General features: G+C 35.6%; 1 protein-coding gene across 19 annotated transcripts in view; it reads right to left on the reverse strand.

Moving 5' to 3' along the window:
• The window catches only part of ANKS1B (ankyrin repeat and sterile alpha motif domain containing 1B), a 1,065,991-nt gene that overhangs the window by 372,331 nt on the left and 677,935 nt on the right, over positions 1-15,725 (reverse strand). For all 19 annotated transcript variants that reach the window (XM_042992986.1, XM_042992985.1, XM_042992982.1 and 16 more), the window contains one exon: positions 4,165-4,271. In XM_042992986.1, coding sequence (XP_042848920.1) covers positions 4,165-4,271 — 107 coding nt within the window. The remainder of the gene's footprint in view (positions 1-4,164; positions 4,272-15,725) is intronic.

Genomic DNA, 15,725 nt, shown 5'->3' on the forward strand with positions numbered 1-15,725 from the left:
GGACCATAAATCTACCATAACACTGTCAGTGTTTTGTTGTTATCGGTATCTTTATCTTTCTTTACCCCTGCTATGAGAAATTTTATTTCTTCCATTGCCTACTGTACTTTATTGCTGGAAAAGCAATTGTTAGTAAGTAATGTGCTGAAGGATGGTGATTATATAAAAGAATGAGGGCAAGATCCCTGTGATAGAGTGTATGTGTGTGTGTGAGCACATGATGGAATGAGTGTCTAACATGCATGCAAATGATATGTAGGTCTGAGAGCAATATTGTAACCTAATAGAGGTCAAGAAGCATGTATTGTTCATGGTTACATTCCCAGGAATTAACACTGTTTCTAGCACATACAAGATGTTTAAGAGTTTGTTGCATGAATGAATGAATGAATGAAGGGGGCTAAAACTTCATGTTCCATTGGTAAAACAAGGCTTCCAGTTTAAACAAGAGGCTGGTGATCCATCTACAACAGTCTGCTGTGTGTCTAGTTGTCATGGGATGATGTCTATATACACAGCATTATGGTAGGACTTGTGATAAAGGCAAGGCAATTGAACACACAGAACATGGACTTGAAGAGTTTCTAGTCTAGTGGGAGAGACAAGATATATACAAGTGAAAACTTTTAATTCTAGAGAGTGAATAATGGCATGCCAAATGTAATTTTTCATACTGAATACAACCACTACATGAGTTCAGAGAAATGAGAGGCTCCAAAGGACTAGCGTCATTAAGGAAAGCTACATAAACAAGGCAGGGATTGAGTTGGACCTTTGAGGATAAAAGAAAGAGGGAAAGGAGAGGAAATAGCTGTAGAGGATGGGGGGAGGAGAGTACAAATGAGCAGTCATCAAGATAAGAATAGATAGTTTGAGACTTAAAATTTAGCAAGCAGTCATCAGACTTGGAAAAAGGAGAGGATGATAGAAATTGCACAATAAGGAAGTAAATAAGCATATACATTTTGTACATTAAACACTTCATATCAAAACTCCTTGGTTTAAAAAAAAAAAGTAATGTTGAAACACATATATTTTAGGGCCCCGGCAGCATTCCCAGAGGCTAGTGAACAGCATATGTCTTACAAGGGGGGAGCTGATGATGTATGACTTCAGAGGGGATGAGCAGGTAAGTGGGGCTTGGATAAGTCTTCAGATGAAAAATTCTGTGTTAAAGGGGCTTTTGAGTGCAACATAGATCTGACTCTCCCAAAGTCTTAGGTCACCTGATATAGTTTTGTAGTTATTTAATTGGATCAATTTCAATTTATTTTATATATTTAATGATACAAGAAAGTCAAAACTATGTGCACAAATGTCAGCAAAGCAGGACCAGGTACATAAAGAAAAAGTTTGGTATTTTGATTTTAGGCACTGAAAAAAAATTCATGCATCAATAAAATCATGGATAAGCATTAAGGGCCCAAAGGAGAAGTAATAATTGATAGAGATACAAAAATAAATGGGAGTCCTGCTTTTTCTAACTATGTCTAGGAATTGATATAAGAAATCTTTATTACAGTTAATCATAGCCATGTGGATAAATCATCCATATATTGTATTTACGTGTGAGAGTATGTAGAACAGAGTTGGTAAAAAATATTTAAGCTTTCAATAAATACTTTGGAAGTCACTTATATAGAAAACATTCAATAATGGAATATTGATTAAATAAAAAAAATAACTCTTGAGAATGTTTCCTAAATAAAGTATAACTATGCGCGGATGTACAATGAAGTTTCAAGCAACATTAATTATACCCTTTTGATGTCTCTACTGTCTTGTTCTAAAAAGCTAATAAGACCTGCACTACATCACAGTTAATGGGAGTGTGGTGCTTGTTGCTTAGGCAACAGGATGAATAAATGCAGGTCAGAATGTGCTTCAAGAAAAATAAAAGCTAGAATATGATACTGAGTGGAGACTAAACAGGTCTAACAAATATTTCACCCCATTAATGAAATCTGTTTCTTAAAGTGGGCTGATTATATTGGTATACTTAACTAAATTCATAATGAAATAAGTTTGATTATGGAAATCAATCAATAAATTTTGTAAATGTAGAAACTGATTTTTTATGACACTAGTAGTAAATAGTGTATAGCAGCAGATAAAGCAACAATTGATGACACCATTTTATGATTAGCTCAATTTTCATAATTAGCTCCTCTAAATGATCAAAGTTTTTATTTTTTAAATTAACTGTCTCATGAAGAAAGTATTTGACTTATTTGCATTAACTGTTTTCTAATTTTCTGGAAAATTATATATAAAACTTAGAATTGAAAAAATAAAGACAATAATCTATGGAGAAGCTCAAACCTTGGTTTTGTCACATACACCCAGGATTTTTGCCTCCCAGATACACTTTGGAATGCTTATACATAATTCATTCCTGAACGTTGTTTTAAGACCTCCAAATGCTTATTTGAAACTTGTTTAATTAACCTTTCAGTTTTAGGCTTTCAAAAAGGGGTTATATTTGCTCAAATGTGTTTAATATTCAGAGGAAAATTATGCTGAATTAAAATATTTGGAAGTAGCCAGAATCCAAAGACCTAACTTCTCATGGGATCAGAATAAATTTGGACAAGAGTATGAAGAATGGGAATGAGAAAGTCTTATCACAGGTAGAGTCAGAGAGAAAGAATAAAGACATCAAAATGTACAGTAAATATAAATAACCATGAAAAGATCTCCATCCTGTTTGATAGTTCCCCAAATGCTTAGTATTCTCTGTTTAGTGTCCTAAGCCTGTCCTAAATCTTCTCAGTGTCCTAAGACTGTCATAGCAACTGAAGACATTTCACTTTTTTTCCTGTTTCAATACCCACAATATCTTGTCTGTCTAATCAGTGACAGTTCTCTTTAACATGAGAAAAATAACAGTAGCTGCATATCCTATTATAAAAAACAGGTTCATAAAGAGTTCTATGCATACAATTACTTTGAGCTCATACATCTTCTTACATTTATGTAGCTTTTTAAAAAAGCTCATGGAGGATACACTTTTTTTGGAAAAGAGGCAGAAGTTTAACAATTTGACCAATTTTTAAATCTGTAATAGTCAAGTTAAGCTCGGAGAAAAGTCATCTCAAATGGAAATTAAAAAAAAACATAACTAGCTGTCATATTCTGTTACCAGTTCTCGTATGAATAAGCTTCAGATGTCAGCCCCAGCATTTTATTTGGAAATAGCTATTAATTATTTCTTCAAGCCATTTGTGTGCTATATGCTTATATTATGTAGCTCCCTCTAAATTTAGGGATCAGTAATATATGTGATGGGAACTTAAAAGCAAGGAAAGGTAATAAGGACTGTGACGTAGCTTAACAAGGGAAACTGATGAGCACTGGGGGAGATATATGAATGATTAGAAAGCTGTATTATGGGTCCGCACATCTCCCCACCCTCCTTCCTCGCCTATATTCATCACAGTGAGAAGTTTGCACACACCGGGTTTAGACTGCATGCAGACTAGTATTTAGAAGTATATGAATGTATTTGGTCCATCAGCCTCTCTTTCTAAACAGACAGGTAATTGATGGAAGTGTTTGTTTTCTACCTAAAGTAATAAAAAACACTTCAGTGCTCTTCAATCAGCATATGTAAGTAAGTGAATGTTCTCCATAATTGACCATCTGAAGCAGTTTGCTAACAAATTAAAGGTCATCCACACAATTTAAACTGCTTATCGAACAATTATCAGAAAAAAAATAATCTTCACACCGTAAACATAACAGATTGTCAAATTAATCATGAAATGCTGATGCTCAAATGAAAAAAATATGTTTTAGGAAACTAGAATTGACCAAAGAGTACTATAATCTAACTGGGTATTCTGAGATTACAAATTTATAAAAAGCACACAAAGAATGACAGGGAGAATATAAATGTTAATCTTCTTTCACTGCCTATAAATAGTACTCTCACCGGTTCATTCATATAATACATATGTATATGGATGCCCGTAGATCTCATTTTTCAGCAAGTGTCTATATGTACACAGTAAGTTCAGTCCTAAGGGCATCCAATTTTCTGATGCAGTTACATATATAAATTGACCGGTTTTGGTGCAAATCAGGCTGCCTCTGAGCCGTGTAAGACACATAAGAAGCAAAGACAGACAAAAGGCAGCTCCATGGACACAGAGAGCGTCTTACCATAAACTGTACATTGTCAAATCCATTAGCCATCAGGTGGTTCTCGTACTGAGGTAGCCCAATGCTTTCCAACCATTGTCCCACTGTTTGGACGGGGCATCTGGGTCCTGTAAGAGGATGAAGAGGGAAGCGTTTAAGCAGGGAGTAGCCGTCCACTGGGTAATAGCGGTAGTCCTGGGCTGAGAGGTGGCATTGCCACATCATGCTCCTGGGAAAGTTGCTATCAAAGGAGCCCGCCAGCTTGACAGATTAATGTTCTCAGCGAGAGAGCAAAGTCAGAAGTAAAACATAGTTTGCCAGGCAGGCTGTGGAGTATGACTTGATCCTAGCTCCACATTTCTTACATATTAATCTTTACTACCGACCAGTACGTCATACAGCCCCCAAAACCAGGCAGCAGAAGAAGGCATATCAAGCTGTCAGCTTAGGCTGGTCTGCGTTCTATGTGATTGTTGGAGTACTCCACAATGAGCAATGCACGGCCAGCAGCCAGAATTCTTTTTATCAAGTACTCCTACACTCATCAGTATGCAGCTCCATGCTCCCTGCTCCCCCTCGCTCGCTCCCCTTCATTACCCAGCCCAGGCTACACCTCGCATTTTCAATAATAGCCATCAGATAAGGCAGATTTTTTTTTGTCTGCAAGCTGTAAGCCTGCTGCTGCTGCTTCCTCCTACACACCCATCCAAGCGTCAATCCTGAATGATGAGAGCAGTCAAAACAAATGCAGAAAATAGCAAGACTCAAAAGCAAACCAAAGTGCTTAAATCTCAATTGAATCTTCATACTGGTTATACGTTACAGGGCTATTTGTTGTGGAATTTTACGTTTCAAAAGACACCAGGAAATGTAAAGCTTTAACTATAGCTTATAGCGGAGCTCACTACAGGTTTCTTTTTTCCTCTCCTTTTCTTCTCTTTCCTTTCTTCTTTTCTAAATGCAACACAGATAAATGCTTCTGATGTAAAGCTTTACAGGGTTTTGAGAATAATTATTCTCTTTCTTTAACATGCTGTATCAAAATGAACCTCTGTGAGATATTTTTTTTTCCTTTCTGAATTACTGCAAAATACAGAAACTGCATCGCAATCTTGAAGTCAAGATAATTCATTTCTCATTTGCAGGGCTTATTCCAAACAAAAATATTATTAGGCACAAGAAATCCCTTTCCCCTCTGATATTTATAACCCAGTCTACCAGGGTTAGCATTCTAAATTAGCTATAAAGGTAACATTACTGGGTAGAGATTTTTAATAAAGAAGAAGAGCCCTAACCAAAAATAATTCAAGAATAACAGATGCAAATGTGTGAGTTTTACTGAATGGCAGACAGATTGAGTAATTTATTTAATAATTACAAGAAACCAGAGATTAATAATAGAACCCACAGGACCAGATCATAGGAAAGAATATATGTTCTTACTTAAGACTGGGAGAGAACTTGTGGAAGGGTTAGTCTAACCTCTCTCTTAAGGCAGAAATCCCTTGTCACAGAGTGCCCGGAAGATTATCATCCAATTTATGCTTGAATACTGCCTGGAACAGAGCTCTTACTACTTATCAGGAAGCCTCCACTTATTAGATTTGTTTACTTCCTACCTGGCTCCTACTCACTGGCTCCAGCTCTGCCTTTTGGGTTACACAGACTGGGAACAGTGCCTTTTCTACATAAAATGTTTTAAAAATCAAACATAATTCTCATCTCCCCAGAAACAGTGTCTGGCACATAATAAGTGCTCAATAAATATTTATTAAATAAATTAAACATTATTTTTCTTCTTTCCCTAAACCTTATCTTTCTCTTTTTAAGAACATTGTCAGCTTCCCTGGCACATAGACATCAAACTTCAAAACATCTTGTACTCCCTCTTTCACTGCTGACAGGCATTCTCGAGTTCTAGTTACCCCTCACCACTGTCTCTTGCATCCATTCCCTGGATTCTATTTCCTGTTTCATGTTTATGGAACTGCCATCTACTTTGATTCTGTTATCTTAGTTTAGGCCCATGTGGCCTAATGTAACAATAGCATCAAGGGGTGGCTTCGTGGCTTAGTGGTTAAGGGACTGACTCTTGACTTCAGCTCAGGTCATGATCTCACAGTTCAGGAGTTTGAGCCCCATGTTGGGCTCTGTATTGACAGAATGGAGCCTGCTTGGGATTCTCTCCATCTCCCTCTCTTTCTCCCTTTCCCCTGCTGTCTCTATCTCTCAAAATAAGTAAATAAACTTAAAATATAAAATGAAACAAAAGCCTCTATGTTGGTCTTCTATCTCTGATATTTTAAAATCTATTTTATACATGGGTGTCAGACTAATCTCTCTAAGACAGTTTTAATTATTATGCTTTATTTCAACCCCCCCCCCCATGGTTTTCAGTGGGCTTCAAAATAAACTCACAGTTCTTGTGATAACATTTGGGGATCTCCACAATCTACTACAAATCATCTGCATTTATTTACTTTTCTCCAGTACTCCAGTCAGGTAGGATCACTGGCTGGTCTCTAAAGGAAGCCTGTAACATACTTGGGTTGGTTTTGTTATGTCCCTACATTTTTTCCCCTTCGTTGGCTTTGGACCAGATAACATTTCCTTTCTGAAATCTTTTATAATCCCTCCTAACAGGAATAACTCTCTTATTTATCTGTTTTAGGTGGCATTATTAGATCCTCTATTAGAACAAATATTTTCTGTGTAATATTGTAGTTATTTTGTACAAGACTTCTCAGTGTAGAGCTATGTCTTGCTAATACTGCTTGAAGTAAGGACTCAGTATGCACCTGCTAAACCAAATAATATAATTTTTATGTCATAATCCAAACTACATAAAATTCTAGTTTCAGATTTAAAATTTCATTTAAAAATTCTATCCCAAGTCTCTGAATTCTTTTTTTTTTAATTTTTTAATGTTTATTTATTTTTGAGAGAGAGAGAGAGAGAGAGAGAGTGCAAGCGGGGGAGGGGCAGAAAGAGATGGAGACACAGAATCCAAAGCAGGCTCCAGGTTCTGAGCTGTCAGCACACAGCCCTAGATGGGGCTCAAACTCACAAACTGTGAGATTGTGACCCAAGCCAAAGTCAGATGCTCAACTGACTGAGCCACTCAGGTGCTCCCTGAATTCTTTACTTAAAAAATAATAGGATTTTATTTAAAATTTTTTTTTCATTTTATTTATTTTACAGAGAAAGAGAGAGAGAATTTTAAGCAGACTCCACACTTACTGCAGAGCCCAGCATGGGGCTCAATCTCATGACCCTGATTATTATGACCTGAGCCGAAATTAAGAGTTGAATATTTAACCAACTGAGCCACCCAGGTACCAAGATGATAAGTTTTTAAATAGAATTTTTAGGTCTGGATTTTTAACATCCTCATTCTCTTTTTTACTTGATTATAGTTTATTTCTGATTGGTTCTAGATCTTTTAAGGTCAAAAAGTTTGTAGCAGTTTGGGAATCAGTTTTAAGGGATTTTGGCTGCTCAACATTACCTGTATGAGAAGTTGAAAACAAGACACTATTTGTCTTTCGCCATCTCTAAAACTGGTATGAGGTGGAATTAAAGGCAAATAAGAATTACAGCCTTTCCCAGGGTCACGTGGTGACCATGGTCACATGGTTTCTCCTGATCATTTTGAACTATGAGCAAGTAGACAAACTACACAAAGATCGTGCGAATATAATAATGTTTTGGCTTAGTAAGGCATATATTTATTGGCCAGCTCCTCAAATCCTATCTCATTTCTTAATCCCAGGGACCAAGAACCTAGAAGAGTGCCACACACACACAACCTAGGCATTAAATCAGTTCTGTTAAATAAACAAATCAATGACATTGGAAATGGCTTTCATAGGATTTTCATTTCTTGAGAGAGAGAGAGAGAGAGAGAGAGAGAGAGAGAGATGCGAGAGTTATTTCAAGGTTCAGACTTCTGTACCAAAGCATAACTTGCTTGCATACAGGCCAATATCCTTGATGAATATAGATGCATTAACCCTCAACAAAACATCAGCTAAGTGAATTCAACAATATATTAAAAGGATCATTCACCACAATCAAGTGGGATTTATTCTGAGGACACAAGGATGGTTCAATATCCATAAACCAATCAACATGATATACCCCATTAATGAAATTAAGAATAAAAATCATATGATCATCTCAATAGATGCAGAAAAACCATTTGACAAAATACAATGTCTGTTCTTGATAAAAACTCTCAACAAAATGGGGTTAGAGGGAACACACTTCATCATAATAAAGGCCATATATGACAAACCCACAGCTAATGTCATACTCAATTGTGAAAAACTGAGAGCGTTTCCCCTAAGATCAGGAACAAGACCAGGATGTCCACTCTTGCCACTTTTATTTAACCCAGTACTGGAAGTCATAGCCACATCAATCAGAAAGAAAAGAAACAAAGGCATCCAAATTGGTAAGGAAGAAGTAAAACTGTCATTATTTGCAGATGACATTGATATTATACATAGAAAAACCTTAACGATTCCACCAAAAAACTATTAGTAGTAATAAATGAATTCAGTAAAGTTGCATGATAAAAAATTAATAGCCAGAAATTGGTAGCATTTATATACACTAATAACAAACTAGCAGAAAGAGAAATTAAGAAAGCAATTCCATTTACAATTGCACCAAAAAGAATAAAATATCTAGGAATAAAGTTAACCAAGGAAGTAAAAGATCTATACTTTGAAAACTATAAAACATAGATGAAAGAAATTGAAGATGACACAAACAAATGTAAAGATATTCCATGTTCATGGGTTGGAAGAATTAATATTGTTAAAAGGTCTACACTATCCAAAGCAATCTATAGATTTAATGTAATCCCTATCAAAAGACTAATAACATTTTTCACAGAACTAGAAAAAATAATACAAAAATATGTATGGAGCCACAAAACACCTGAATAGCCAAAGCAGTCTTGAGAAAGAAGAACAAAGCTGGAAGTATCAGAATCCTAGATTTCAAGATATGTTACAAAGCCATAATAATCAAAACAGTACTGGCACAATAATAGCCACAGATCATGGAACAGAATAGAAAGCTCAGAAATAAAGTCACAATTATATTGTCAATTAATCCACAACAAAGAAGGCAAGAATATACAATGGGGAAAAGACAGTCTCTTCAACAAATGGGTTCTGGGAAAACTAGACACTAGGTGCAAAAGAATGAAACTGCATTATTTATACCATACACAAAAATAAACTCAAAATGGATTAAAGACCTAAGTGTGAGACATGAAACCATAAAACTCCTAGAATAAAACATAGTAATCTCTTTGGCATTCACCTTAGTAATATTTTTCTAGATATGTCTCGTTAGGGAAGTGAAACTAAAACAAACTATTGCGACTACACCAAAATAAAAAGATTTTGCACAGTAAAGGAAACCATACACAAAACAAAAAGACAACCTAGGCAGTGAGAGAAGGATTTGCAAGTGATATATCCAATAAGGGGTTAATATACAAAATATATAAAGAACTTAAAACAATTCAACACTAAAAAAAAAAACAATCTGTTTAAAAACATGCAGAGAATCTGAATAGATATTTTTCCCAAAGAAGACATACAGATGGTCACAGGCACATAAAAAGATGCTTCACATCACTAACCATCAGGAAAATGTAAATCAAAACTACAATGAGATATCACCTCACACCTGTCAGAATGGCTAGTATCAAAAGACAAGAAATAACAAGTGTTGGCAAGGAGGGGCGCCTGGGTGGCTCAGTCGGTTGTGCATCCGACTTTGGCTCAGGTCATGATCTCGCGGTTTGTGAGTTCCAGCCCGCATCAGGCTCTGTGCTGATAGCTGGGAGCCTGGAACCTGCTTCAGATTCTGTGTCTCCCTCTCTCTCTGCCCCTCCCCCGCTTGTACTCTGTCTCTCTCTGTCTCTCAAAAATGAATAAATGTAAAAAAAAAATAAAAAAACCACAAGTGTTGGCAAGGATGTGGAGGAAAAGAACACTCATACACTGTTGGTGGGAATGTAAGTTGGTATAGCCACTGTGAAAAACAGTATAGATTCCTCAAAAAATTAAAAATAGAATTACCATATGATCCATTAATTCCTCTACTGGATATGTACCCAAAGAAAACAAAAACACTGATTCAAAAAAATATGTGCACCACTATGTTTACTGCAGCATTATTTACAATAGCCGAGATATGGAAGCAACCCCAGTGTCAACAGACAGATGAATGGATAAAGAAGATGTCGCATATATATATGTGCAATGGAATATTACTCAGCCATAAAGAGGAATGAGAACTTGCCATTTGTGACAACATGGATTGACCTAGAGGGTATTATGCTAAGTGAAATAAGCCTGAGAAAGTCAAATACTATAGGATTTCACTTATATGTGGAATTTAAAAATCAAAACAAATAAAAAAAGCAGAAACAGACCCATAAATACAGAGAACAAACTGATGTTGTCAGAGGGGAGGGGCTGGCGGGATGGGCAAAATGGGTGAAGGAGCATGGGAGATACAGGCTTTTGTTACAGCATAGGGAATATAGTCAATGGTACTGGAATAGTATTGTATGGTGACAGATGGTAGCTACATTTGTGAGCATAGCATAACTTATAGAGTTGTCAAATAGCTGAAATACATGTACACCTGAAATAAATGTAACTCTGTGTGTCGCTATGCTTCAATTTAAAAACAAGTAAAGCTTGGAGAGAATAGTGGTTACTGATCACATTACAAATCTTTGTATAGACTGTATTTTATTCTTTATTCAGTCATTCAGTTTCTACTCAGTAATTCTCATATGTTGGTGAAAAGCTATAATGCAGGAGGGAAAAGAGTTGGGAGAGAGTTGGGTAGGGTGAGGAGGTGAGGGAGAGAGGAAGAAAAAAGAGATCTTGAGTCATGTTGTTTGTGGTTTGGTTATTTTCTCATGAGCCAAACTTCTGAAAGAACCTTGGTTCAAGTCTAAAGATCACTTTTGAGTAGTGGTTAAGTGTATTTCTTACCTCAAGTATTACTTGAAATACTTTCTTGGAGTCTTAAAATTCTTCAAGCATAACAACACATTACCTTTATTCAATAGAACTTCTCTAAGTCCCCAAAGTGAGATAAATGGAGGGAAAAATAAATTAATAGTTATTCAGAGATACTATGTCCTAGGTAGTGTATTATGGATTATTAGCCCCGTTTCAGATAAGGAAACTGAAACTCAGAGAATGTGATAAAAGCAGGAATTTCCTTTGCACAGTCTTTTTATTTTATTTTATTTTATTTTATTTTATTTTATTTTATTTTATTTTATTTTCAATATATGACATTTATTGTCAAATTGGTTTCCATACAACACCCAGTGCTCATCCCAAAAGGTGGCACAGTCTTTTTAAAAAAATAATCTGGAGGTACTACTTTCAGATTCGCAACGTGAAGAGCTCCGTGGACCTGTTCCCCAGCAAAATGGACATAACTGGTGAAATTGTATAACAAGCAATATCTGTGAATTGTTCTAAGAACATACAGAGGACGAAAAAATACTTATTCAAGAAAATCTACTGGGCTACCTGAGCGGCTCAGTTGGTTGTGTCTGGCTTTGGCTCAGGTCACGATCTCACTGTTTGGGCTTATGAGTTCCAGCCCCTCATCGAGACCCTCATTGAGCCCCTCATCAGGCTCTGCACTGGTGTACGGAGACTGCTTGGGATTCTTGCTCTCTCTTCTCTCTCTGCCTCTGTCCAACTTGTGCTTTCTCTCTCTTTCAAAATAAATAAATAAACTTAAAAAAACCTTGTACATACGTACAAATACACACACATTTGCAGATATTGTTTCATTAAATTAGAATCATATTACCCTTGCTTTTCTGAACCTTACTTTTTTCATTCAACAAAGCCTTATGGAAATTCTAACAAGTAAATGATAAGCTCTAATTTATTCTTGTAAATATCTACATAATAGTCCATAAGGTGGATACCCCATCCTTTTTTCAGTCCTTTGATATCTCTAGACCCACCCCTCCATTGTCTTTTTTAAAACTTTATTTTAAGATGATCATAGATTCACTAGTAGTTATGAAAAGTAGTAAGAAAGAGAGATTCTGGAAGCACCTGGGCGGCTCAGTCAGTTAAGTGTCCGACCTTTGCTCAGGTCATGATCTCACGGTTCACAGGTTCGAATCCCGCATTGGGACATGGAGACTGCTTGGGATTCTCTCTCTGACCCTTCCCCACTCATGTGCGTGCTGTCTGTCTGTCTGCCTCTCTCTCTCTAAATAAACTTAAAAAACAAAGAAAGATTCTGTATAGGCTTCATTCGATTTTCCCCAATCTTAATATCTTTTACAACTATAGTACAATATCACAAACAGGCAATTGGCATTGATAAAATGCATTGATATTTTTTGGATTTCACCAGTTTTACATGCACTCATTTGTGTGTGTGTGTGTGTGTGTGTGTGTGTGTGTGTGTGTATGTGTTTAGTTCCACACAATTTTATCACACATAAATTGTGTGACCATCACTACAGTCAAGATAAAGACAGTGCCATCATAAGGATCCTTCCTGCTATCCTTTTATGGCCATAGCTGTCTCCCTCTCTCTCCCACTCCTTCACCTCTGGCAACTACCAATCTGTTCTCCATCTCTATCAATTTGTCATTTCAAGAATGTTATATACATAGAATCATATAGTATGGAAACTTTGGGACTGGCTTTTTTTTTCTTTTTTTTATGTTTTATTTATTTTTGAGAGAGAGAGAGAGAGAGAGAGAGAGAGAGAGAGAGAGAGAACAAATGGAGGAGGGGCAGAGAGAGAGGGAGACACAGAATCTGAAGCAGGCTCCAGGCTCTGAGCTGTCAACCCAGAGCCCAACGTGGGGCTTGAACTCCTGAACTGCGAGATCATGACCTGAGCTGAAGCCAGAGGCTTAAAGGACTGAGCCACCCAGGCATCCCAGGACTGGCTTTTTTCATTCAGCATAATTTTCTTGAAATCCATACAAGTTATTCTGTGCATCAATAGCTCATTCCTTTTTGTTTCAGAGTACTATTCCATGATATGAATATACCACAGTTTGCTTAATGATTCACCCATTGATGGGCTTTGGGTTGTTTCTACTTCTTAGTTGTTACAAATAAAGCTCTTATAAACATTGTGTACAAGTTTTTGTATGAACATAAGTTTTCATTGCTCTGGGATAAATATTCAAGAGTGCAATTACTTGCTCATATGGTAAGTACATGTTTAGTTTTATAATAAATTGTCATATTATTTTCCAGAGTGGTTGTATTATTTTATATTTCCACCAGCAATGCACAAAAGATTGAGTTTCTTCACATTTCACCAGAATTAGTGTTATCACTATTTTTTTTTAAATTTTAGCTATTCTGATAGATGCATAGTAATACTACATTGTGGTTTTAATTTCCATTTTCCTCATGGCTAATAAGGTTAAACATACTTTTATGTGCTTATTGCCATCTATATATCTTTTTTGGTAAAATGTCTGTGCATGTCTTTTGTCTATTTTTTTAAAAATTTACATCCAAATTAGTTAGCATATAGTGCAACAATGATTTTAGGATTAGATTCCTTAATGCCCCTTACCCATTTAGCCCATCCCCCGTCTCACAATCCCTCCAGAAACCCTCTGTTTGTTCTCCATATTTAAGAGTCTCTTATGTTTCATCCCCCTCCCTATTTTTATATTATTTTTGTTTCCCTTCCCTTATGTTCATCTGTTTTGTCTCTTAAAGTCCTCATATGAGTGAAGTCATATGATATTTGTCTTTCTCTGACTAATTTCGCTTGTCTATTTTTGAATTGGATTGGTTGGTTTTATACTGTTGAGCTTTGAAAGTTCTTTATATATTCTAGTTAGAGGCATTTCTTATATTTTTGATTTGCAAATATTTTCTCCTAGTCTGTAGTCTATATTTTTATTTTCTTCACAGAATTTCCTGTAGAGTTAAAGTTTTTAATTTTGAAGAAGTTCAATTTATCAATTTTTACTCTTATGAATCTTGATTTTGGTGTCTATCCATTATTTTTAACTTTTAAAATGTGACTGTTATAAATAGTTTATAACTGTAATTGCATTTTAAACTGGAATTTAAAAAACGATTTAATCTGGAATTTAAAAAACTAGTCTAGTGGTTTGCACTTTAATGGATAATTACAATTTTGTATAATGACAGTCATGCTTAATTTTAATCATTCCATCTTATTTTCTATTTCATTTATGTACATTATTGTTTCTTCATTTTCTTTTTTGAATCTTTGTTGGTCTGGTGACAGTCCTTTGTATTCTATTTTTCTCTTTTTAACTTCTAGATTTTATGATACTTCTCTCTTCATAGATATTATATCTTTCCCTGCTCTATTGACATATATACTTTTCTAGGATTATTTGAAAATAGGATATCAACTCTTTCCCCTTCCATAAATCTAGTTAAAACCTTCCAGAAAGAAAACTAAACCTCATCAATGCCTTCAATGGTGAATGCTACCCAATGTATAAGGAAGAAATAATACCAATTCTAAACAAACTCTTCCAGAAAACTGAAAAGAATACTTTCCAATTCATTTTATGAGGTCATAATTACTCTGATACCAAAGTCAGACAATGACATCTTGAGAAAAGAAAACTATAGACCAATGTTTTTATGGATATAGAGGTAGAAATTCTTAACAAAATCTTGGAAAATAATATTAAATAATACATAAAAGATAATGAAACATGACCAAGTTGAGTTAATCTCAATAATACAAGTCTTTTTTTCAACATTAAAAAAACAAGGAGCGCCTGGGTGGCTCAGTTGGTTAAGCGTCCGACTTTGGCTCAGGTCATGATCTCACGGTCCATGGGTTCGAGCCCCGCGTCGGGCTCTGTGCTAATAGCTCAGAGCCTGGAGCCTGTTTCAGATTCTGTGTCTCTCTCTTTCTCTGACCCTCCCCTGTTCATGCTCTCTCTCTCTCTCTGTCTCAAAAATAAATAAATGTTAAAAAAAAATTAAAAAAAATGTACCTCACCATATTAACTTGTAAAGAAAAACCACATGATCATCTCAGTAGAGGCAGAAAAAGCAGAAAAAAAGATCATTTGACAAAAGTCAACAACTATTCCTCATAAAAACTCAGGAAACTAGAAAGGATTTTTTCAAACCCGATAAAAGGCATCTATAAACCTACAGCTAGCATCGTACTTAATTGTGAAAGACTGATGCTTTCCTGCTAAGATCAGGAAACAAGGCAAGGATGTCCACTATCACCACTTCCATCTAATATTGTACTGGAGGTTCTAGCCAGCACAATAAGACTGGAAAAAGAAATAAAATCCATCTAGATTAGAAAGGAAGAAGTTTCTGTTGATATATATGATATAATATGATATAATTACCTGATATAATTACATATGATATAATTATCTGTGTATAAAATCTTATGAGATCCACACAAATGCTACCAGAATAAGTGTGTTTTTCAAGGTTGCAGAATATAATATACAAAAATCAACTGTATTTGTATATACTATCAATAAGCACATAGAACTTGAAATTTT

This window comes from Panthera tigris, chromosome B4 (assembly GCF_018350195.1).
Source record: "Panthera tigris isolate Pti1 chromosome B4, P.tigris_Pti1_mat1.1, whole genome shotgun sequence".
Lineage (NCBI taxonomy): Eukaryota > Metazoa > Chordata > Mammalia > Carnivora > Felidae > Panthera > Panthera tigris.